We start from the raw sequence: 26,144 nt of genomic DNA, 5'->3' as shown, positions 1-26,144 counted from the left end.
CTGCAGTGGCTGCGGGTTTTTGTTCTGACCCGGTTGCTTAATTAGAAAGCAATTCTTGCCAATAAAGCACTAACAAGCTATGAAATTAAATTAACTCTGCTATGTCAGGTCATTCTCATATCCTAGATTTTCTTTCCCTTTCTGTCATGCAAATGATTTGAAGGCTAAAATGGACGAGTAATTCTCAGTCCTTCACTTTTTTCTCTTCATTCTTCTTCCAAGTATTTAATTAAACCCAATAGTGCAGATAAATACACACAGGTGTAAATGTAAATAAGCTAAATGGAGAAATGCTGCTCTCTCTTGTCATTTGCATGTTATTGATAATAAGGAGCAATTAAAATAGCTGTTTAAGACAAAATTAAGCAATAAGGGCTCAAAATCACTACAGTGAAGCAGAAGTGTTACTTTAGCAATAAGTGCTTTTTATTAAGCAACTGGGTTGGAGCAAAAACCTGCAGCCACTGCGGCTCTCCAGGACCGTGATTGAGGACCCCTGGCATAGTCGGATTGTTAGTTTCTATCAACAAAAAACATTCTCTAATGTTTTCCTTGAAAATTAAATCCAGTATTGACTTATAGTTTTCATACTCTTTCTCCGTACATTTAGCATTCATTTGCTCAGAGGTTGATGTGCTTGCTGCATGCTGAGCCGCTCTTCTTTTCTCCACCTTAGCGGCCCACTTCTTCTCTTTTCTTGTTGGCTTCTTTTCGGGTTAAAACTGATTAAGTCAGTGTTTATGTTGCAATTACTTAGTACATTTTCCTTAATTTTTCACTTAAGGTGGCAGTTAAGTCTTCAATCTGTCTCAAGAATGATTTAAGATATGAAGAGGTAGGGAAAGTGATGGCAAATGTGTCTGGGATGAGTACGCCGGCCTTACGCATGCGCCGCATGGCCGCTGCCGAGAGTTGATTCTACAATAAAATAAAATAAAAATAAAAAGAGAAATAACCTTGGAGGTCAATCAGAACCTTGAAAGCAGATAGTAGGTGTTGCATGGTATATGTGTGTCAAATTTCAGGTCAATACTTCAAATGGTTTGCAAGCTACAGGTGATTTAAAATCCTGGACAAATAAACTAACAGCCATGGTAGCATATTATATATAAAGATAGACTTTTATTTTATATACTGTAAATCATTTGGGTGTAAACCAATGAACAGACCAGAGTAAAATGTATGCATTGACTGACACTGTATGTAAATTCAACAGTTTATAAAATGAACCTCTTTTCTTTGTTTCTCTGACTATTCTGTAACAGACTGCTTTTGAAGAATGCTCCCTCCAAGGCAATTTGCTGAGGAGTAATCTCCTGTCTGATTACTGAACTGTCCTGTTACAGGACGTTTCTTTCTTTAATAAGATGTTAGATTTCGACCAAACTGCCATGATTATCTGCTTCATTCAGAGAATGTATCATGATTTTGCTCAATGTGAAATTGTATATACATAACAGGAGAATCACCACATTATAAATACTAAGACAGATTCTTTCCATTGTGAATTCTTACATGGTTCTGGCAACGGCTCCTCGTAGAAAAGGATTTGCTACATTTGGAGCAGTAAAACCATTTCATTTGTGGATTCTCCATATAGTTTGTTTTAAACATTGTCATTACAGGAGTGAACCTCCATCTTTAGCAACAACACATTCCTGTACCACATTTGTTTTCATTCTATTAAGTTTGCCATTATTGTAGTATGTAGTCCTCACACTCTTCCCACTAGTATGAATCCTTGTGTGTTTTAGAATACCGCTACTGTCTGCAAATTGTTTCCCACATTCAGCACAGCAATACGGCTTCTCTCCAGTGTGAATTCTTATGTGTCTTCGAAGATGGCTCATTCGTGAAAATTGCCGTCCACATTCAGAACAGCTGTATGGCTTCACCCCATTATGAATCCTTATGTGGGTCTGAAGACTGCATTTAGAAGAAAATTTCTTTCCACATTCAGAGCAGCAATATGGCTTCTCACCAGTGTGAGTTCGGGTGTGTACCAGAAGACTTCTCTTTGAAGAAATTTGTTTTCCACATTCAGCACAGCAATAGGGCTTTTCTCCTGTGTGAATTCTTATGTGGGTCTGAAGACTCCTCTTTGATGAGAATTGTGTGCCACAATCAGAACAGCAATAGGGCTTCTCTCCAGTGTGAATTGTTGTGTGTACCAGAAGACTCCTCTTTGATGAATATTGTTTGCCACAATCAGAACAGCAGTATGGCTTCTCTCCTGAGTGAGTTCTTGTGTGTACCAGAAGGCTGCTCTTCTTTGAAAACTGTTTGTCACAGTCAGAACAGCTATAATGTCTCTGTCCTGTATGACTCCAGTGACCATTGTTATATCTAAATTTGTGTTTAAAATTAGTCTTCATATCTTGGCAGAGATTTTTACTTGTGCTGTGCACCCCTTGTAGATTGTTAATAGTGTCTTTACTTGTTAGTTGCACAGCAGTTGAAGATCTATACTGCAAAGAAGCTGGGGTAAAAATCTCTGATCCAGATGTTGATTTCTTCACATTGTCCTCATGTGGTGCCTGTTGTGGTCTGCACTGAAGAAAGGTTTGAGGAGAGGCAGACTGGTGGAAGCTGTGACTATCTGGTAGATCTGTGGAAACACAATGATCAACAGGTCTATGTAAATATGAGCTTTTTCTGAAAGAGATATGAAAATATGGAACCATTTAATTTTACATTTACCTATCTGGCTGACACCTTTCTCCAAGGCGACTTACATTTATGATACAATTGGTTACATTTCTTTTTGTTTTTTTAATTGGAGCATAAGCTGGTCAAGTGACTTGCTCGGTCACACAGTTTCAGTACTAGGATTTAAACTCATAATCTCATGGTTTGAATTTCAAAGCTGTAACCAGTACATTACTTAAAAGAACATAATCATGTCTTTATAAATCAAACTTTAATTCCACTGCTACAATTCACATAACTTGTGAGCTGGAGGGCTGATCGCACCCCAAATAGATACAGACGCCCCTGGGAAAACCACAAACCCTGAAACACTGACTACCACCCTCACATTGTTCCTTATCCTTGCACTATAACGCGTAATACAAGCCTCGTGCGGTACTCCGCCGACTTATAAGCCTTGCGCAGCGCCTGTCAGTTTTGGAATTGATTGTTTGCTTTTATCTCTCTCTGCTCCTAGCGGAACTGTCATCTCTGACTTGTCATGGAGCACGTTTAAGCTCATGTGTTTGCAGTGTTTGAATAAAAATCCTTCTTGTTTCTACGACCTCCTGTGTCTCTGTGCAAATCTGTGTCCCAAGCGTGACAAACTAAAAACAGATTACTTTATTTGCTCTATATACAGTTGTGTAAAAAAGTAAGCACACCTCATTGAAGTTTTTTGCATTTTAATGTATGATGTAACTGGGGAAATAATTTGACTTTGCAATAATTTATTCAACTAAAAATGAACAGATAGAACATTCCTGTTGTGGAAAAAGTAAGTCAACCCTTGGCATGAATGGCTGGTATTACCCCTTCAAATGGGCACTTCCTGTAACTGCCTAGCAGTCTCTGACATTGACTGGGAGAATGTTTTACCATATCCCACATGGAGAATTTATTTTCAGCTGTACAATGTTTGAGGGGATGTCTTGAGTGCACAGCCTGTTTCAAATTACCACACAGCATCTTAGTGGGATTCAGATCCACACTTCGGTATATTCCAGAACCATCCTTTTTTCTTTTCTTTTCAGATATTTCTTGGTAGATTAACTGGTATGTTAAGGTTCACTGTCACTTTTAAACCCCTTCTGGTATAATGCACAAAGCAGACCCAAACTATAACATTGCTGCAATTACTTTACAGATGATATTAGGTCCTTCTTTTCAAATGTTGTCTTTGGTTTCCCCAAACATAACTTCTGGAACTGCGGACAAAAAAAAGAGTATCTTGCATCATTTGTGCAGAGCACATTGTTTCAGATGTCCTCAGGCATCATGTATAAACAGTGCATATGCACAAAAATGTTGTGTATGCCCATTTCCACACTCATTTTGACATGTATAAAAAATAAACAGCGTAAAGCCATACAGATTTTCACGGCAGCTTCGGATCATGTGAACACACGTTTCTGCTTGGTTTTGCAAACTGGAGGCACCCAGCATCAAAGCACTGCTACTGTTTCTGTGTGGTCTCCCTTTTTTCATATTCACAACCATGATGACAGCTTTAAGAAATACACTGAAATTATTTGCATATTGTTTACAAATTGAATTCAATTGATTGTAATCATTCTGTAACAATATAATGGTGCATGGAAAGACCAAACTGTTCCAACTATCACAGCTGTTTTAGCGTTGTTAGAAGTCATTGCAAATGGAAGAATTAGAAGAAAGTGCGCATTTATAGCTGATGTCTGGCTTCTAAATTTATTTCGATTTCCAAGAGCTTTCCTCTAGAAGCTGTGTGCTGAACTGGTGTCAGCTTTGCAAAGGCAGACTTTGAAGTATTGTGCTCTATCTGCTCCTTTGCAAGTTCTGTCCACTTTCAGGTTTTAGCCACAGAAGCTTTTCAACGTGAACTTGCTAACTGACCGGGTATTTCACAAACATCATTGACTCGCACTATGCCAGCTGTATAGGATGGTATTATCTGCTTGTCATCCAGATAGATAAGATATCCCAACACTGTGGTGGAACTAGGAAACATTAAAGCGCAATTCGCAACAATGTCGAGTTTTCCAAATGTAATTGGAGCAGTCAACTGCATGCACATTGCTATTGCCATGGTGCAAGACAAATTCCATCTGCCTGGGATGAATCACAAAAAGAATGAGCTGGCATTACATCTATAGGCTCTCTATAGCAGGAGAGCCTATAAAATGGCAACTCTGCACTGTTGCAGGTGCTGTTTCCAACTAGTGTGGTAAAAGGCAAGCAGTCCTTTTAACCTTCCTCTTATGTTAGCTTTCTGTTACTATCTCTTATGTTAACAGGTCAGTTTTGACCCGTGTCTTTAATCAGCCATATTACCCTCAAAACAATTATTTATTTATCATCCAATTTTTTTTCCTTACCTCTTGGTTAGTTTGTTACGCTTCCTTGTCCATTAAAAGAATGTTTTTAATATTTTTGCTGTGACCTCATAAGCTTTTACTTTAACAGCATACCTCTCATTTTCAATTTTAAAAAAATGATTAAATGAACCTCAAGAGAATTAAATAAAAAAAAAAAAGGTTGTTATGTTACCGGACTATTACTGAGAGGTATTAGAACACATCTCATAAATATATTTGTTATATATAATTTTTTATCCATCCATCCATTTTCTAACCCGCTGAATCCGAATACAGGGTCACGGGGGTCTGTATATTTTTTTATTATAATATTAATTACTATAGTAACATCTATGGTGTTATGGGACAAATTTGACCCATATATATTTATTTCAAAGATTAAGGCAAAAAAGTATTTTCAAAAATAACTTTAATATAAATGGAGAGCTAAACAAGTAAATCTCAAAATGTGGATTTGTAAGGTCAAACAAACAATCAATCAAGCAAATCAAACCAATAGAAATGAGGCACTAGTTTCAAAAAACGTCTGTGTGCAAGAACATGCATGTGCATTTAGATGCATGTGTGGCAAAAAGTGACACTTTTAGTGTGTTCTTTGCAAATATATTTTTTGCAGTAGAAGCAGAGTACATTTGTCTTTCTGTCTTTACTGCTAAGGCAGACCTGACAGCTCTTTCTTTTAGAATCAGGTGGCCTCAGCGGGGTTGTGGCTGTGGTTGTGTAGGTTGATGTTGAGGCAGTGCTGGCCGAAGAGGATTCTGGCACTGATGCTCTTTGTGTTGCTGACGGTGTGGAAGGAGTGCTACATGAGCTCTGCAGCTGTCTGACCAAGGCTGCAGCGGCTGGGTCCCAGGGCACCCGTTCCTTTCGCTCAATGTGTGCCTTGACAAGGGAACTTCCTAACTCCTCAAGAAACATTCTCCGCTTGTTTTTTCTGGTTGAGTTCCACCCTAGGTGAATTTGGGTCCACAACACAAATGCATTGTATGCAGACGCATCTAGAATGTTATAAAACACAACCATTGGCCATCTCCTGGTCATTCTCTGGCAAGTGTAGGTGGCAGTCAGCTTGTCCAGGTTGTCCACCCCACCTTTGTTTTTACTATAGTCCAAGATAATTATGGGCTTTTTGTCGCTTGCTGATGACACAGCTGCGTCTTTGTGAAAAGTGGACATAAGTATCACACTCTGGTGTTTTTTGGACAATATGAAACAACTGTGGTGGTGTCTGTAAAAGCAAATTTTGAAGAAAGTGGAGCCCTGTCCTTCATCTGCAAATTTCGGCAGGCAGCTCAGGTTTATTTATTTTTTACTGTGCCCACCATGGTAAGTTTCCACCTGAGAAGTTCTTGTCCAAGGTCATAGCTGGTAAAGAAATTGTCACATGTGATATTGTGACCCCACAGTCCAGTAGTCATATCGAGGACTACACGTTTTCCTCGATTTTTCTCAGGAATGCCACTTGCATGTTTGTCTGTGTAAATCTGCAGATTCTATGCATAGCTGGTTTTTGCATCACAGGCTGCCCAAATTTTTATGCCGTATTTCCATGGCTTACTAGGCATGTACTGCCGGAAAGGGCATTTTCCACGGAAAGGGACAAAACGTTCATCTACTGTTACCTCTGGCCCTGGGTTCAACATCAGTGGAAGGAGCTGCACCCACCTTTCCCAGACATCCCTGATGGGAGCAAGCTTGTCAGATTTTTCTCTAGTTTGTTTTGTTTGTTCAGGTAAGGAGACACACAGGCAAAGAGAGAAGCCCCTCAAAGTGTGTTTATGATTTTTGTTTTGACCCTAACTATTGTTTTATAACCTTAAATTATAACTGGGTCAAAACTATTGCTGACACTACACTATAAAGGCACCTTCAGAGAATTACTTTGCGTATGTACACAGAAAGCATTTTCATTCTATTAATGTGCTGCTCTATAGTGCACATAAGTGTGTCACATGCACTGTGCTGCACAATGTAGCACGCAATCATGGCACCACCAAATGATCAGCCAAAGTGGAAAGAGTTAAAACTTCATTTGAATGTAATTTGAAGAATGTAAAAATAGGTAAGCAGATGCAGTATTTATCTTTTCACTAATCCATTTAATTTGTGGTCAAAATTACTTAGTACAGCCCTTATATTTTTTAGTTCATAGACCACATGCCTTACAGTGTCCACTATTGCATTTTGCGACTCTAGAACAGCGTCTGTCAGCACACAGCCAGATGGTCACCTAGTGGATTCTGAGGCAGAAGTGTGTGGGCACCCAGCTTCTGAAGATGGGCTGAGCACAGCAGTACCATCATCATCTTCTTGGCACGGAGGTCAGCTTTTGTAAAAATGTCTGAAACAGAATAAAGAGATTGCGACTTTGATATCGGACCACTTCTTTTGTTTATTTTGGGCACTGTGCGACTTTCTGAACTTGAACTTTTGAGTGTCTCTGCCACTCTGTGTCACTCCATAACTTCCTTTTGTTGCTTAAACCATCATTTAAGCCAACAAATAGTATGTGTTTCCTTGCCTCCACTTCACATTTGCTGAAATTATTTTTTTCCCCAGGTCCTTTTGCCATCTTTTAACAAAACACTAAACGTAAGGAGCTATTTAAACTGATTTTCATATTGAAATATGCTTCTTTTTCTTCTTTCAGCTGCTCTCATTAGAGGTCGCCACAGTGGATCATCTTCTTCCATATCTTTCTGATCTCTGCATCATGTTCTGTTACACCCATCACCTGCATGTCCTCTCTCACCACATCCATAAACCTTCTCTTAGGCCTCCCCCTTTTTCTCTTGCCCGGCAGCTCTATCCTTAACATCCTACTCCCAATATACTCAGCATCTCTCCTCTGCACATGTCCAAACCAGTGCAATCTCGCCTCTCTAACTTTGTCTCCAAACCATCCAACCTGAGCTGACCCTCTAATGTCCTCATTTCTAATCCTGTCCATCCTCGTCACACCCAGTGCAAATCTTAGCATCTTTAACTCTGCTACCTCCATCTCTGTCTCCTGCTTTCTGATCAGTGCTGCCATCTCCAACCCATATAACATAGCTGGTCTCACTACCGTCCTGTAGATCTTCCCTTTCACTCTTGCTGATACCCGTCTGTCACAAATTACTCTTGACACTCTTCTCCACCCATTCCACCCTGCCTGCATGCTCTTTTTCACCTCTTACACACTTTTCAGCTCTTCAGCACTTACACACTTCTCTCCCACTCCCGACTTCCTCATACAATACCACAGCTCCTCTCGAGGCACCCTGTCATATGCTTTCTCCAGATCCACAAAGATGCAATGCAACTCCTTCTGGCCTTCTCTATACTTCTCCATCAACACCCTCAGAGAAAACATTTCATCTGTGGTGCTCATTCTTGGCAAAAAAACCCTACTGCTGCTCATTAACCATCTGCTCAACACACTCCCCTCACTTGTGAGTACATTTCCATCTTTATTTCATATTGAAATATGCAAATATGTAAAATTCTGGGAGGAGTCAGGGAGGGGCTGTAGGTGCATGCACATGTGTTAAATTTGACGTTTATTGGGATTTATAAAGGGGAAGTGCATGGAACTTGGCGTACGCAGAGTTTTATGCACCTGGACTTTTTAGTGTGTATGCACTTTTGTTGGTATGCCATGTTTTAGTGTGAATTCTATGCGCTGCGTTATACATGCAGGACCTGGTCTTTGCCTAGGTATTCATGGGCAAACTTTAGTTTTGCCCTGATGTTCTTTCTGTTTTCTCCTGTTACACCTACCATATAAATCTAATTTGTGCAACCTCTTTCTAATGATTGACTCATTCACTTTAACTTCAACTGTGGCAAGAGATAATACCTGTAGGTATCATTATGAAATTTTGAGGTTTTTAGATACTTGGGGGCGGCATGGTGGTGCAGTGGTAGTGCCGCTGCCTCATAATTAGGAGACCTGGGTTCGCTTCCTGGGACCTCCCTGTTTGGAGTTTGCTTGTTCTCCCTGTATCTGCGGGGGTTTCCTCTGGGTGCTCATGTTTCCTCCCACAGTCCAAAGACATGCATTGGCGATCCTAAATTGTCCCTAGTGTGTGCTTGGTGTGGTGTGTGTGTGCCCTGTGGTGGGTTGACACCCTGCCCCCTGTGTTGGCTGGGATTGGCTCCAGCACACCCCCATGACCCTGTGCTAGGATATAGTGGGTTGGACAATGGATGAAAGGATGGATAGATACTTAGGGCTGAACATACTGGGGCAGTCTGATCTAGAAAGTTGACTGTTGTTTAAAATTTCCACTTGAAAATCACTGTCTAGAAGATCTACAATTGTTTGGAGATCTTTGTAGAACCTATGCACCTATAACCTTCTTTCTGAAGGCCTCTGAGAGCTCTATACACACACTTCATTAACAAAGAGTAACCTAAACTAAATGTCTGACATTTAAATAAGAATGTTTTTTTCCACAATCCTCTCTTATGATGTTCTTACCATTTACACCGGATTCTAATTTTAGGTATTTAAGGTAATGACAAATGTAGGACTGTACCACTTTAAATTTGTTTATTTAAATTATACAATGAACTACAAAATTTAAATGTGGCCCATTGAATGACATAGTAATGTTCTGGTTTTGGAAAACAAAATTAATATGTAATTGTGGCATGGTATTTCTTATATCACCTTTATCTATAGACACTGTTTAAATGAAGATCAAATCTTTAGATGTTTTTATATTATAAAAGAAAAAAAAAAAATCTTGGGGCGTACCTATTTTTCCACAAGACTGCATTTGATTGTTTGCAGTGCTAAAACACAAAAATGCAAAAATTTGTAATTACCTTTCAGACAGCCTTGGACTCACAATCCCTCCTAACCCATTAACAGCTGTGTTTGGGGTTCTTCCAGAGGGGCTTAAACTGGAGAAAGACAAACAAATTGTGATTGCATTCACTACACTGTTGGCACGCGGACTCATTCTGATAAACTGGAAGAACCCAAACTCTCCTCTTTTAAGTCAGTGGGAAACCGATGTGTTATATTATTTGAAATTGGAAAAAATCAAATACTCAGTTAGAGGATCTGTACAGACTTTCTTCAAAACATGGCAGGATCTAATCAGTAATATTTTAAAATAAGTTCATAAAGCACAGAGAATTTATTAATTTAGGTATGTTTACAAGCCTTAAATCTTAAGCCGTTTGGCTTGCTCTCTCTGTCAGGGGTGGGGATCGATCTGTTCTTAACTCAATTTTTCTTTTTGTAAAAACTTGATTGCTTTGTATGGATTGTAATAAAATTAATAATAAAAAATAATAATTAAAAAAACCCCACAAAAATGCTTCAGTTTCTAAACACCTTCAGTTTTGCCTTTCATTCACAATATTAAATAAAGTTTTTTTCAAATTACAGTATACGCATGATCTTTTAAAGATATAACATTTGCGATTTAAATTGCAATTATTTTCAATTTATGATGTAATGTGTTCCTACATAAAAAGAAGCACATAAAAAGGATGCAGTTGCTGCATACACCTTATCTTAAAGGAGTAATAACCAGAAATTCAGCCCTGGAGACCTGTTACTGTGCCTTTGGCCCAGTAGAATATTCAAAAATGATTCTGAAAGAAAATACTGCTAGATAATGTTAATGAATAATGAACTTAATAATAAAAAAACAAGATCATATCTTGGCCACATAAACTAAACAGAGAATTTGTCATTGAAGAGAGGCTAACAACAGTGTCTGGAAACCTGAGCATACACTGAGAGTACAATGTGTGCACCTGTCTGCCACTTCTCACTCCTCTTTTTTTCTGGTTCTTGGTGTTTGCATAGCCCTAGAGGGGGCTGGGTGGTCTCGTGGCCTGGAAACCCTGCAGATTTTATTTTTTTCCTCCAGCCGTCTGGGTTTTTTTTTTTTTTAATTCTTATTTATTTAGTCTTTTTTCACTTTCTTCATCATGTGAACCACTTAGAGCTACATTGTATGTATGAAAATGTGCTATATAAATACATGTTGTATCTACTTGGTTTTCTTGTACTTATTTGAGCAAATTGTATCTAACTTCATTAACTAATCTTTAAAGATTTCATTTATCATCTGTTCATTCCAGGATCAGCATTTCAACCTGAAGATTGCTGCAAAGTCAACTTCAGTTCCACAGCAGATTGGTGATCTACATCCACACTAGCATGCCTCTCTTATTTCTGAGTGGATTTCACGCTCTGCCAATGCAGTGACAGCACCACAGTGCCTTTGTGGCAGTTTCTGGGGACTGTCCATCTATGTGACATGTACTCTGCATTCAGCTACATGAAATAAATTCTTTAGACTTGCTGTCAATTGATGTTAATGAAGCAAACAGCTCTGCAACACCAACTCTTATAGTCAGTCTGATCACACCCTTATGAGTTAATGCCTGTGCTTCACCACACAGTCCATTAAATATCAGGAAAAGGGGGAAAATGAAAGGTAATCAGGTCCTACAGAACTGTTTGGAAGTAAGTGATTAGGAAATGTTCTGAGAGTTGTATGTGGAGATGCTGATGAAGTACACAGATAATAGAGGGTGAAGGGTACAAACATTTCTAAATAAACTGATCAAAACAATTAAAGGAGCACTTTGAAAACACATCAGATCTCAAATGGAAAAAAAATCAAATGCTGGATATCTACAGTATACTGATATGGACTGGGTAATCTGCTAAGAACGAAAGGATGCCATATTGTTTGATGGAAATGAAAATTATCAACCTACAGAGGGCTGAATATAAAGACACCCAGAAAAATCAAACAGAAAATATGACGCGGCAGGTTAGTCCATTTTGTCAAAATTTCAATGCAGCAACTAAAATTCGTAGTTAGTATATATGGCCCCCATTTGCTTGTATGCATGCCTGACAACATAGGTGGTGGTTGGAGGGGTTGAGGGATGGGATGTGGTCAGCTGGGGCATGCTCCTAATGAGACGACGTACGGTGTCCTGGGGGATCTCCTCCCAGATCTGGACCAGGGCATCACTTAGCTCCTGGACAGACTGAGGTGCAAACCTGGCGGCGTCAGATGGACTGAAACATAATGTCCCAGAGGTGTTCTATTGGATTTAGGTCAGGCAAGCGTGGGGGCCAGTCAGTGGTATTAATTCCTTCATCCTCCAGGAACTGCCTGCATATTCTCGCTATATGAGTCCAGGCATTGTCGTGCATCAGGAGGAACCTAGGACCCACTGAACCAGCATAGGCAGTCAAGGTGCCGTGGTCTAGCCAGACCATCACTGAACCACCACCAAACCAGTCATGCTGAACAATGTTACAGGCAGCACAACATTTTCCACAGCTTCTCTAGACCCTTTCAGGTCTGTCTCATGTGCTCGGAGTGAATCTGCTCTCATCTGTGAAAAGTACAGGATGTCGGGCCCTCAGGCCACCCTCATGAAGTCTGTTTCTGATCATTTGGTCAGAGACATTCACACCAGTGGTCTGTTGTAGGTTCATTTTGTATGGCTCTGGCAGTGCTCATCCTGTTACTCCTTGCCCAAAGGAGCAGGAGCAGATACCCGTCATGCTTATAGATTAAGGATCTACAGCCCTCTCCAGCTCTCCTGGAGTAATCTCCTGGAATCTCCTCTATGCCCTTGAGACTGTGCTGGGAGACACAGCAAAACATTTGGCAATGGCATGTATTGATGAGTCTACCATCCTGGAGAAGTTGGACTACCTGTACACCCTCTGTAGGGTCCAGGTATCGTCTCATGCTACCAGTAGTGACACGGACTGTAGACAAATTAAAAACTAGTGAAAAAATGGTCAGAAAAGATGAGGAGGGAAAAATGTCAGTGGCCTCCACCTGTTAAAGTATTCCTGTTTTGGGGGTTGTCTCATTGTTGCCCCTCTAGTGCACCTGTTGTTAACTTCATTAACAGGTGCTGAAACTGAAATCACAGTGCAACATTGCTCACAGACAAGGGTGAAAACCGGCCCTCGTATTTTTGACCATTGGATGTCCTTTAGACAACCCAGTCACAGGGGATGCACAAACCACTGTGTTTCTTTGTGCCAGTCCCAAGCCTGGGTAAATGGGGAGGGTTACATCAGGAAGGGCATCCGGTGTAAAATTTTCCAGATCAATATGCAGACAACAATACAGATTTCCATACCAGATCGGTCAAGGCACAGTTTAACAGCAATTGCCACCAGTACTGTTAGCCAACAGGGTGTTGCCGGAAATTGGGCTACTGTTGGACGAAGAAGGAGAAGAAGAAGGGGGAGATGTATCCAGTGGTAGGAGAATGGAACTGAGGGTAGGAAATTTGAATGTTGGCAGTATGACTGATGAGGGGAGAGAGTTAGCTGATGTGATGGACAGAAGGAAGCTTGATATATTGTGTGTACAAATGACTAAATGAAAGGGTAGTAAGCCCAGGTGGATCAGAGGTGGATTTAAATTGTTCTGTCATGGTGTGGATGGGAGGCGAATTGGGGTAGGGGTTATTTTGAAGAAACAGTATGCCAAGAGTGTTTTGGAGGTGAAAAGAGTGTCAGTCAGAGTGATGACTATGAAGCTGGAAATTGAAGGTGTGATGATGAATGTTGCTAGTGCATATGCCTTGCAAGTTGGGTGTAAGATGGATGAGAAAGAAGATTTCTGGAGTGAATTGGATGAAAGGATGGACAGTGTAGGAAGATGCTCACAGGCAGAGTATAGCCTATGCAGGAGGGTCAATCTGAAGTAGACTGAAGACTGCAAAGTGGTGGCAGGGGAAAGTGTAGTTAAGCAGCATAGGATGGTGGTCTGGATGATGACACAGGAGATCAAGCAGAGGAGTACAGTAAGGGCAGAGCCAAGGATCAAATGGTGGAAGTTGAAAAAGGAAGACTGCAAGATTAAGTTCAGGAAGGAGGCAAGACAGGCACTGGATGGTAGTGAAGAGTTGCCAGATAGCTGGGCAACTACAGCAGAATACTTCACACATACAGTATACTTCAGGACATTTCCGGTTCTGGATAAGAGTATGCTATGAGCGATCTGGCTGCCGCTTCTCACTGGTGTCTTTCTGCTCCATTTTGCTTTGTTGCTGTTACTACGTCCTCTGCCTTGCTTGTGGTTTTTATGTTTTATGGACGGATTCTCACTGGACTCATACTGGAGCTTTTGTAAAGTGTTATTCCGTTCATTGTCTATATTCCACAAGTCCTCTCCTCTGTACTCTGCCTGAGCCAACATGATTGGTGAGTAAGTCTTTACATTCTTAGTTGACTGGGATTAAGACTTTCTCAGCTGACTTTGTTTTCTGCTCAATTGGAGTTAGTTTATGGGTTCTGGCTAACGTGGAGGTAGCTGTTACTGCTTTTTCTGAAGATGATTTCCTACTCTACAACACAAGTATGCGCTTACCGTATGCACTTCAGACTAGACACGGTGACTTACGGCTTATGCATGAAGCATGGCGTTGCTAATCCGCGGTATATACACCGCTCCTCTCTGCGTCATTTTAATATTACCTCTGCATCTGCCGCCACTATTTCCACGATTTGGTCTGTTAAATTTTTTTTTTCCCAAAGAGACTATCTGCAAGACAATGGAGTAGGCAGACAAATTGGCTGAGACACCTGCCGTAAATGCCAGACTTGAGTAACCAAGGAGTACAATTTGACTTAACTCTCCACTGTGTACTAATGAACTGCAGATCATCAATTAATAAAATTACTTTCCTTAATGTCTTATTAACTTCTAAAAAACTGGACATGTTGCTCCTTGTAGAAACGTGTCAAAATCCAGGTGATTACTTACAACTAAATCTGCTTATCCACCGCTGGTTACAGTTACCGGTCTAAACCCCATCTGACGGGCTGAGGTGATGGATTGGCGGTGGTTCAGTGTGATTGTCTTAAAGCAACCGCTGATGATTTTCACAGCATTACGTCTTTTGAATACCTGGTTGTTAAAATAACTGGAAAGGCTTCACACCACATTATATTAATCTACAGACCTCCTAAGCTTCAGCTGGATTTTTTCTCTCAACTTTATGAAATACACACTATTGTCTGTGGCATGTCTACTGCTGTTATTTTACTTGGTGACCTTAATATTAATGGGGATTCTGACTGTCCATCTGCTTGTGAGCTACGTTCAATACTGGATTGTTTCAATTTTGTGCAGCATGTTGGTTTTTCAACCCATGCTAAGGGCCATACTCTGGATCTTGTATGTTCCACTGTACATCTGATGCTGTTATTGGTATCTCTGATCACAAGCTAATCGAATTTAGCTTCATTTATCCCCTCCCTAAAATAAGTCTAATATCTAAAAGAACCTATTGTAATATCAAGAACATTGATCAGTTACCCTTCTCTATGTCTGTTGGTGCTTCCTGTCTCCATGATGTTTCTGGGTTGTCTTTTGCCCTATGCAGATTTTATCTATATATAATTCCACATTCTCTCAAATTTTGGATTATTATGCACCTATTAAATCCTTGGTTGTCCCTACTACATGGACATCTCCATGGTTTACAGCAGAAATGCATACCATGAAACAAACTGGTTGCCGCTTGGAAAGACTCTGGAAGAAGACTGATCTGGCTATTCACGCCCTGGCTTACACCGAACACCTGAAGGAATACAGATGTGCCTTATCGGCTGCACATTCAAAGTACTATTCCACTCTTATTGACTTTGGTACTTGTCGCCCGAGATCTCTTTTGAATACAGTTAACAGACTTTGTCAACCTGCTGTTAAAATCCTTATTTCTCGGTTGAGCACTGTAATCTATTTTTGGACTATCATCAGTCAAAAAGTATGACCATATATCAAAGTTTCTCTAGTAACCATTCCTCATCTCTGTTCACTGATTACACTTCTAAATCTACAGTTTATTTATCTAAATTTAACCCTACTACACCAACATATATTGCTGAAGTAATATATAAATGAAATCAATCTACCTGTCACCTAGATCTTGCCCCTGCTTTACTGATTAGGGCTTGCACTGACAGACTTTCTGCCCCCATTTCTCACTTTATCAACTGTAGTTTCTGCACCTGTGTTGTTCAAAGTGATTTAAAAACTGCTGTTGTAACCCTAACCCCCGTTTAAAAAAAAACCTGGCTCAGATCTGTTACAGCTAAAATTTTAATCACCCAATTTCTAATCTTCCATTTATGACTAAGATCTTAGAAAATGTTGTTGCTGCTCAACTCGATGATTATTTAAATTTGCATAACCTGCTTAAGTCTTTTCAATCTGGATTCAGAGCCCTACATAGTACTGAAAATGCTTTACTTAAACTAGCCAATGACTTCCTTATAACCACAGATTCTGGGATGGCCGCTATTCTAGTCCTTCTTCACTTGAGCACAGCGTTTGATACAGTTAACCATAACATTTTACTGTCCCGACTTTCAGCTATTGGTATCTCTGGTGGTGCTCTTTCTTGGTTCACATCATACCTCAGTGGTCACCAGTATTACGTCTTCATTAGGGAATACAAATCTGCCACTACTTAACTCACACAAGATATCCCTCAAGGGTCAGTTCTAGGTCCATTCCTCTTTAACATCTATATGCTCCCATTAGGTAAGATTATTTGTCAGTATGGTTTAAGTTTCCACTGCTATGCCGATGACACACAACTTTATGTAAGTGTTGATGCAACTGCAACATCTTCACCTGTTGCACTGACTGACTGAATTTGGGAAATCAGTCATTGGATGATAGATAATTTTTTACAACTCAATCCTGATAAAACAGAAATCTTATTAGTTGGTACCAAATCTGTCCTGTCTACCCTTTGTGGGCTAAAAATTGACATTGATGGGATCCTGGTTGAACCCTCAGCATCAGTCCGTAATTTGGGTGTCATCTTTGATTAGCCTTTTTTCATCTTCACAACATTGCTTATCTGCATTTTTTCCTCAGTGTGAAAGATACTGAAACACTCCTTCATGCTTTCATCACTACCCGTCTGGACTATTGCAATGCTTCGTTTTATGGCCTCCTGACTAAATGTATTAATATATTATAGTATGTTCAGAATCCTGCTGCTCGTTTACTTACACACACTAAAAAAATCTGCTCACATCACTCCTGTCCTCTATGATTTGTATTGGTTACCAGTTTCTTCAAGAATCAAATATAAAATTATTCTCCTCAGCTTTAAAGCCCTTCATGGGTTAGCACTCATTATCTGTCTGAGCTGCTGCTTCCTTACACTCCTGCCCGTGCATTAAGATCTTCAGATGCTAACTTACTCACTGTACCTAAACACAGGTTAGTAACTATGGGTTGGAGCAGAGCTTTCAGTGTGATAGCCACTAAAATTTGGAATTCTCTTCCTCTCAGTCTTAGCGAGGAAAAATCTATTATTAATTTCAAACTTCTGTTAAAAACGCATCTTTTCGATGAGTATTATTCCTTTTCTTGTATGTAATTTCTAATGTCTTGTTAATGTGTTTATTGGATGGTAAAGTGTCCTTAAGTGTATTAAAGGCGCTAGATAAATAAAACATTATTATTAAGTAGTAAGGGTGACAGCAAGAAGGTGCTTGGTGTAACATCTGGACAGAGGAAGGAGGAAAATGAAACCTGGTAGTGGAATGGGGAAGTACAGAAGAGTATACAGAGGAAGAGGTTGGCGAAGAAGTGGAATAGTCATAGAGATGCAGAAAGTAGACAAGACTACAAGGACATAAGGCATAAGCTGAAGGCTTAAAGGATAAAGAAAAGGTGTATAATGAGTTGTATGAGAGGTTGGAAACTAAGGAGGGAGGAAAGGACCTGTACTGATTGGCTAGACAAAAGGACTGAACTGGTGATAAAGGTGATAAAGGTGGAAACATATTCACAAACGATTAGACTGTGCTGAGCAGATGGAAAGAAAGAGTTTTTTGAGAGGCTGATGAAAGAAGAGAATGAGAGAGAGGGAGAAGGTTGGATGATGTGGAGATAGTGAATCAGGAAGTGCAACGGATTAGCAAGGAGGAAGTAAGGACAGCTATGAAGAGGATGAAGAATGGAAAGGGCGTTGGTCCAGATGACATACCTGTAGAAGCATGGAGGTTTTTAGGAGACATGGCAGTGGAGTTTTTAACCAGATTGTTTAATGCAACCTTTGAAAGTGAGAGGATGCCTGTGGAGTGGAGAAGTAGTGTTCTGGTACAGATTTTTGAGAATAAGGAGGATGTGCAGTGCTGTAGTAACTACGAGGGGATAATATTGATGAGTCACAGAATGAAGTTATGGGAAAAAGTAGTGGAAGTTAAAAAGTGAGGTGATGATTAGTGAGCAGCAGTATGGTTTCATGGCGATGTTTGCTCGGAGGGTGTTGATAGAGAAGTATAGAGAAGGCCAGAAGGAGTTGCATTGCATCTTTGTGGACCTGGAGAAAGCATATGACAGGGTGCCTCGAGAGGAGTTGTGGTATTATATGAGGAAGTCAGGAGTAGCAGAGAAGTGTGTAGGAGCTGTACAGGATATGTACGAGAGAAGTGTGACAGTGGGGAGATCTGAGGTAGGAGTGACTGATACATTCAACATAGAGGTGGGATTACATCAGGGATTGGCACGGAGCCCTTTTTTATTTGCAATAGTGATGGCAGGTTGACAGATGAGATTAGACAGGAGTCCATGTGGACTATGATGTTTGCTGATGACATTGTGATCTGTAGCAAGAGTAGGGAGTGGGTTGAGGAGACTCTGGAGAGGTGGAGATATGCTCTAGAGCAGGGGTGCCCAATGCGTTGATCGCGATTGACCGGTAGATCACGTTGCATTCCAACAAAAAATGTTTTTAAATGTTAGTCTATCACATATCCTGCCTATAGCATTTGCCACTTGATTGACATACAGAGCGGCCAGTCTGAGATCTCTTTTCTTCTAACACACTGGTCATCCCACACTCACGATCAAATGCATGAGCTACTGCAAAACTCCGGCTGTGATCTAGTTAGCCTTCTAATTTATATTGACTAAAGAAGGGATTTAGAAAAAAAATTGTTTGGGGAGGGTATGGGCTGGATGTGGAATTGGAAGAGGATTTTTTTTCTTACAATGTCACAATTGAAGTGCGTTTGATCTGTCAATCCATCATTGCTATTCCAAAGAAGGAAAATGTGGAAAGGCACTTTCGAACTGTTCATAAAAACTATGAAACTGACTTCCTTCTGGAAAGCGATATGAGAAAGAGAAAGAGAAAGGAGAGGGAACTAAAATTGCAGTTAATCGGACAGTCGTCATTTTTCACTCGGCTGAATTCAAAAGCTCCTTGACTGCATTATTCGGCTCCACTTATTTATGTGAGTCAGGCTTTTCCCACATGAAGGTTATTAAATCAAAATACTGTAGTGACCATAAATGTATTGAATTGTTATTGTGCCATAAAGGTTATTCAGAAACTTTGCCAAACTTCATGAAATACAGGAAGAACTAAGCTACTTTTGAGTGGATTATAATGGTTCTTTAAGAAGCATCTACCAACTATGCTGGACTGATTATTGTAGCCAAAAATGTGATCTGAGTTGTGAGAGAGCAGTACTAACAACTGAAACACTGTGCCTCAAACAACACACATTGGCAGTGCCACAAAACAGTGGTATGGGACTGGCTCATTCCATTGTTTAAATTCACAGAACCTGACATAGCTGGAAGATTGTTTTTGCTTCCAGTCTGTTTGTGTAAATGCTTTGTGCTTTTTTCTTTCTTTCATCAAGAAGATAAAAATACCTGGTAAACAGTAATAAATCTTTTGTACTAACTGAACACCAACTTGTAAAAATGGAACAATTATTAATGTATCTGAGGAGAGGAAAAGTGTTTATTTAAAAGAAGCAGAAAGCAGAATGCCAAAATGAACTCTTACTTGCTCTTCTGTGTATTCAGTTGATATATTTAAAATATCAGTCCAATAAATTCTCAGCCACATCCACTTTCCCCTGAGAAGCAGAAATGGACAAATGGAAGCTTGGCTCTCTCTGTCTATAGCTAGATCCCTGCAAGAGGCTTTAAGATGAACACCATGTTAGTTATCTGGGATTGCCATTGGTATTCTGAAGATAGGAAATGCTCATTTCTTTGGTCAATTTAGGGATGGAGGGCCTTTGTTCCATCTCTGTATATATGGAGCTCACTGGATTACAGTGCTACCCTGAATCTCCTTCCTACTTACCTACTTTACACTAGTTTATGTGCATGCTCTCTCCCCTGATCCTCCAATTAACCTTACACTCCTGTTTTGTACAGTTCAAGGTTTGGAAGTGAAAGTAAAAATGAATACTTAAGGGTCAAGGTGACCTTTAGACAAAAAGTGAAACTAAAAAAAAAAAAGTTAGAGTTTGGCCTCCTCTCCTATACTTGCATTCCCAAGCTCATAAAATGCATTTCTCCTGAACATACAGTATATGCACTTGAAACTGACACCTTAGGGCACAGATGTTGATCTCCAGTCCCGGAGGGCCGCAGTAGCTGCAGGTTTTTCTTCTAACATTCTTCACCATGAGTGAGCTGTTTTTGCTGCTAATTAACGTCCTTTCCCTTTGTTTTAACTAACATGATTTTGGCCCCTTAGTTGTCTCCGTTTCCTTAATTAGCAGTCAAACAATAATGAGACACAAAACAAGCTGCCACCTGACCAGCTCAACTGTGCTCATCACACAATATCACAAAATAAAGAAAGGTGAAAGTTTCAGTAAGGTTTATCTCTCAGGTCACCCAAACATTTTGACAGTCTTCTTAGAAAAAACAGAAAAATCAACAGTTTTAGAAATGTCTGCTGTAGCAGAATGAGAGCAGCAACAAGCTGTGAAATTAAATAACGGGTTTAATTAACTGCAAGAATCAGTTTCTCATTAAGAGACTGGTTGGAGTGAAATTGGTTGGAGTTTGAAATCCCAGTTTAGCTGGTCATCTTTTGGCTTGTTTCACATCTCATTTCTGTTTGGCTGTCATTTAATGAAGAAAAGAATCAATTCAGAGGACTGAATTCTTAAAATCAGGGCTATTAACATGAAGGGAAAAGAAGATAATTAGCAGTGAAAACTGGTCACTGATTAGGTAAAGGGTTAGAATGAAAACCTGCAGCCACTGCGGCCCACCAGGACTCGAGTTCGACACCCCTGCCTTAGGAGATATAGTCAACAATACTAAGTCTAACTAAAAAGACCACCACTACCAATATTAAACCTCACTGCATTTACAGATTTCACATAAAAAGCATTACATCTTCCTTTCAGGCTCATACTCCGGACTCTAAAGTTAATGATTATCTTTATTTTACACTTACGTTCTTCAGACTGATTTGTAGGTGGTAGCTGATCTTCCCGAGTTATAACAGATGAAATCTCCTCAGTCCTCTTTGTGTCAGACTGCAATAATTCAGACTTCAATTTGTGCTTCACATGCTCCATTATTTTATGTGTGCGTGTTTCATCGCTGACAGGTATCTCTCCATTCTCTTCTTTAATGCCCACAGTAACCAATTCATAATCCTCATCCTTAATGCAGAGACTCTTCTGGTTAGGGTGGGCAGACTTCCAATCACTGTCCTCCTCCTTAAAACATACAGTCATTATCTCCATGGCATTTATGTCAGCTTCACACGTCTCCTCTTTCACATTCATCTTGATGTTAAAGTAACTGTCAAGTGCTTCTTTTCTTGCTGTTAAAAGAACATGATTTAATTCGATCAACATTAAACCATTCAGAACTAATAATATTTTAGTTTCTTTTTATAGCACCCTCTCAAATATGTTTTACATTATGTCAGACGGTTTAGAGAAATCACACCATAGGAAGTGGACAGCCACTCATTACTCCGCATATCAAATCATCAAGTGTAAAACAAACTTAGAAGTGTTGAGTGAAAGTCCTACAGCCATGTGGAGAACTACCGCAAGCAGATGCGACCCACCAGTATACAGCACTTGACTTAAATAAACTGTGTTTAAAACTAAAAGTGCTGTAAGGCAGGTCACAAGATTTGCTTCAATCTTTAGTCTAAGATATACTTTGTGAATTTCTATGATGTAACTTAGTGGAAGCAATGTAGCAGTGTGGGATATATTAAGGCAGATTTACAACGTGAAATCAATAAATTATTTGTCTAGATGGCAACATTAACAACAGTTGCCACCATAATTTGCTTTATAAAGTAAATATCACAGTAGAGGGTTAAACAGAACTGATTAGCATCAAGAAATCAGAGCTAAACAGTAAAAATGCAACAAAGGCAGAGATCAGACATCTGTACACATAATGAACAGTTGGAATTTTATCTCAGATTTTAGCAGCAAGGAACAAATTATGCTTTAAATATCAAAAACCTGAAGATAATTTGGATAACTGAAATGATTTTGTTAAGGCACTATGTTAAGAGTAGGACCAATCACATGCTACATGCCAGTTTTCTGCCACTTTGAAGTTATTGTAATGAAACCTGAGATAATTAAATTCAAGGAATTCAATAAACACACTGTAGTAAACAAGAATTCAATTTATCAAGATGATGAAAAAAAAACTTTTTTGGGGAGGAATACTGAGTTCTGCATTATTAAAAAGTCAAACGGCAGCTATGAAGTGGAAAAATTCATAATGATAAAAGGCTTTGTAAATTTCAGAGTATTTTCCTCCCCAAATACTTAAACATGCATTAACTTGTTTTGTGTACATGTCTAGTAAAATACCCAATAAGACAGCTCCACACAGCATAGCAAAAACATGTTTGGGTCTTTTCAGCACTTTTGGGGGTCGCATTCAAAGTTGTCTCCTAATGCTACCTCTGTTACTGCGCAGAGCTTGCCCTCCCTGACCCAAAGGATTCACACTCATGTCATTATTCTTTTAGGTAGCTCACTGTCCTGAGAAGGATGACTTGCTTAGCTGTATTAGAATGCATATCTAATGATTTTGGCAAGACTTCCCTTTTTATATGCTTCCCCCTAACTGGCCCTGAAGCTGCTCATTTAAATAATAGTATGCCAGCTGATACGGATACAGGCTGAGCAATTAATATCATCTTAATTAAGTCAGCACCATTACAAATACTGTATATCCATCCATCTTTCCACCCTGCACACACAGAGCAGAAAACAGTAACAATCTCCAGACAGGGCACCAATCCAACACAGTGTGAACATGAACACACAAGTAGGCCTTTTTAGCATTACCAGTCCACCTATCCAACATATCTGTGGGAGAAAACAGGAGCACCCAGACACTGGGAGAACATGCAGACTTCATATATACAGTAGACCCCCGCAAAGTCGCGGTTCAGAGTTCGCGGCCTCAGTCATTTGCGGATTTTTCCTTAGAACCTAACTAATAATTGTTAGCGGAAACCGCAAATATCTTCCGCAATTTTTATAGCTTTTTTCATGGAAATACTGTACTGTAGAGAGAAAAGGAAGCAGCTGTAGAGAAAACCGCGACTTGGGATGGTGAAAGTCCCTACAGTGGCTCCGATTGGTCTTCTGCTGAGGGTGCTGGGGCTGTTGAGGTCAAAGGATGTCAGACGGCATATAAAAAGGGGGCCGGTGACCAAAAGCAAAAAAAAAAAAAAAAAAAAAAAGCTTTTGTAATTTGTGTTTCAAGCTCCTGTCTGTCTGCCTTCTGTTGGGTTACCTGTACGTATTCATTTTGTTCTGGATCATTTCGTGTGTCTAGATTGTCTGTAGTCTGCCTGTGTACATGAGGACTGTAAGTGGATTCATGGCCACCTGAAAATAAAAGAATAAAAGGAGCACTCCTGAATCCATCCACCCATCTTCACCATTTCAGGAACTACCGGTAGGACTATCTTTACATTCCCATTCAACATGCGGATCTCTGGACTATCCATTTTCATCATTACATTTAATCCATTGCCGTTTTTCATTAACTTTTTCATGATTTACTGTGTGTGTTTTGTTTATGCTTTATTATATTTAATGTGTAATCGCTGTAAGGGGAACAGAGATGATATTGTTGTTTTCTAATTTAATTTGTTTTCATTACATTACATTATTTATTTGCTGTTTGATTACTGGTTTGCTTTGTTTTTGTCTCTATTTGTAAGGCCGGGTGCGTCCCTGGAATCTCCACCATAAAACCTAAATAAATTACCGTCTTCTCGATTGTGGCTTCTCTCTCTCTCTCTCTCTCTCTCTCTCTCTCTCAAAAGCATGAACAGTACCTGTCCTTTTTGGCTGATTGCTTTGTTTCTCTCTCCTCCCCCAGACATTCTCTGCTCCTGCTGGGGGTTCTGCTCCCCTATGATGTTTGTCTATTGTTTAATCGATAACTAACTGCATACTGAGCTCCTTTTACTTCTGAAAGAGACATGTTTGTTTGAAGTGATTGAATAAAGTTCCTGTCTCTACAATCTCCTGTGTTTCTGTGCAATTCTGTGACCCAAGCATGACGCCCTGCTGCATTGCAGCCTCACCCTGGGATTGAGCCGCTGCACTAAAACTAGCCTGCAAGCATCAGCGCTTACTTCTGTCTGCTTGCGTACAGCCAGTTCAAGCACAGTTGGCTCAGTGTTTTATTGAGTTTCATCCATGGTGCCAGTTACACTTTGTACATGTTGTTCCAGTAGTTTTTTAAATAAATAGTTTTTACAGTTCATTAGCAGTGTGTAAAATGATCAATGTTGCAGTAATTGTGATGCTCTTTGCATGAAAAAAAATGTGTTCCATTAAATTTTCACTTTTTCTTTGTTAATTGTGAAATTTACTTAAAATGCAGCAAAAAGTATTTGGTGTCCTGGGATGCATTAACCTCCAAGTATGTGGCAGTTTAAGGGTTAAAGCCCCAAGATGCCACTGAAACGAGCTGCATCGTCTAAGGCTTCTGAAAATGAAAACGCGCTTGCATGAATTACAGTACATATAGCGGTAACATTGGTATTTTGCATTCTAGCACTGCGGGACACATAGCAGTACAGTATACAGGTTTACCTTTACATTCTTTATTTTTAGGTAATGTATTAAGCCGAGTTTGAAATTAAAGTGTTTTCGGGGCATATTTAGGGTTTAAACTATGAAAATAGCCCTTTTTTTTTTTTAACCACATCCAAAATTCGCAGTTTTTCACAATTTTGGGGGTGTACTATATATATATATTTCTATTTATAAATTTATAAATATTGTAGCAACCCATGTAAATAAGCACAAATGGATTTGTGGCTGTAATGGCATCTCTGAGTTAATTTCTCTTATAAGTTCAATACAAATGGATTACTATTCTTGGCTTCATTCTTTTGGGTTGAGTAGTACATCACTAATACCACAAGCACTTAAGAAAGCCCGGTTAGCTGTCCAATGTCAGCTGCAACTGCATATCTGTCAAGTTTAATTGTGATCACTGTCCGTCATCTTTAGTCGCTTCACTCCTCATTGATTTCACCCTGTGCTTCTACCCCTTCTTAAGCCTTAACCTACTACTCATGCTCCAGGACCAGGAGCAAACTGCAACATATAATGAAATAAACAAAACAGAGTTAAGCATTTAGGTCTATAGCAAAAACAAATACTTCTAAATGGCTTATAAATGTAAAAATCATAAAGCTGTGCTTTTCTGAATGTTAGATAGGAGAAAGATAATCTCCTCCCAGCCCCCTCATTTCTTCAAACAATTGTCAGCAAGTGGCTGCCTGCACATTACAATATACTGTATTTTGGCCTTTTTGACACAACGGCTTCAGTATGTTAATGTACGTATTGCAATCTCCTAAATAAATTTTAAAAATGCAGACATCAGAGGGCTATTTCTCTGAGAAATCGCCTCCTCCTCAAACTCAAAACAGTCCGGTGATTCCATGAAGACGCTGAATGAAGGAATATACGGCAAGGAATTAACTTTAGTGTCGATCACTGGCTGCTTGAAGTAGAAATCAGACTCAACGAACTGAAGTGAGCGGTTGACAAATAAAGACGGTCTAAGGACATGAATGTGCCCTTTAGGAGAGAATGAAATCTTAAAGCGTAACTCTGACTTGAGCGAATCAAAAATCGCACATTCGTGAAGCGAAAGCCCGAAATATAAGATTACTTACCTACTACCTCTGGGTGATGTAGTACATTTTTAAACCCAACGCATTCAACAAAATTCCACCGTGTAGTTCCAAGTGCTCAGATGTGATAGGCGCGCGCCG

General features: G+C 39.7%; 1 protein-coding gene and 1 pseudogene across 4 annotated transcripts; both read right to left on the bottom strand.

Moving 5' to 3' along the window:
• Positions 1-1,237: 1,237 nt before the first annotated feature.
• On the bottom strand, positions 1,238-26,144 carry LOC120533326 (gastrula zinc finger protein XlCGF49.1-like). 4 transcript variants are annotated; one of them, XM_039760176.1, is made up of 3 exons: positions 26,046-26,144; positions 21,297-21,671; positions 7,161-7,386 (listed from the first exon to the last, which is right to left on the bottom strand). In XM_039760176.1, exons 2-3 carry the CDS (start codon positions 21,631-21,633, stop codon positions 7,253-7,255), a joined length of 471 nt encoding a protein of 156 aa, XP_039616110.1. In that variant the 5' UTR covers positions 21,634-21,671; positions 26,046-26,144; the 3' UTR covers positions 7,161-7,252. The 4 variants fall into 4 exon arrangements, with proteins under 4 accessions (XP_039616108.1, XP_039616109.1, XP_039616110.1 ...); XM_039760177.1 differs by lacking the exon at positions 7,161-7,386 and adding an exon at positions 9,901-9,938; XM_039760174.1 differs by lacking the exons at positions 7,161-7,386; positions 21,297-21,671 and adding an exon at positions 1,238-2,608.
• Positions 2,516-6,840, bottom strand: LOC120533661 (annotated as a pseudogene).

The sequence above is a fragment of the Polypterus senegalus genome, chromosome 8, assembly GCF_016835505.1.
Source record: "Polypterus senegalus isolate Bchr_013 chromosome 8, ASM1683550v1, whole genome shotgun sequence".
NCBI classification, from domain to species: domain Eukaryota; kingdom Metazoa; phylum Chordata; class Cladistia; order Polypteriformes; family Polypteridae; genus Polypterus; species Polypterus senegalus.
Note: the sequence above shows the minus strand (reverse complement) of the source record. Positions and strands in the feature narration are given on the sequence as shown.

Bases quoted from the DNA above. Each gene is read 5' to 3' on its own strand.
- LOC120533326 (XM_039760174.1), bottom strand. From the start codon at position 2,375: ATGAAGACTAATTTTAAACACAAATTTAGATATAACAATGGTCACTGG.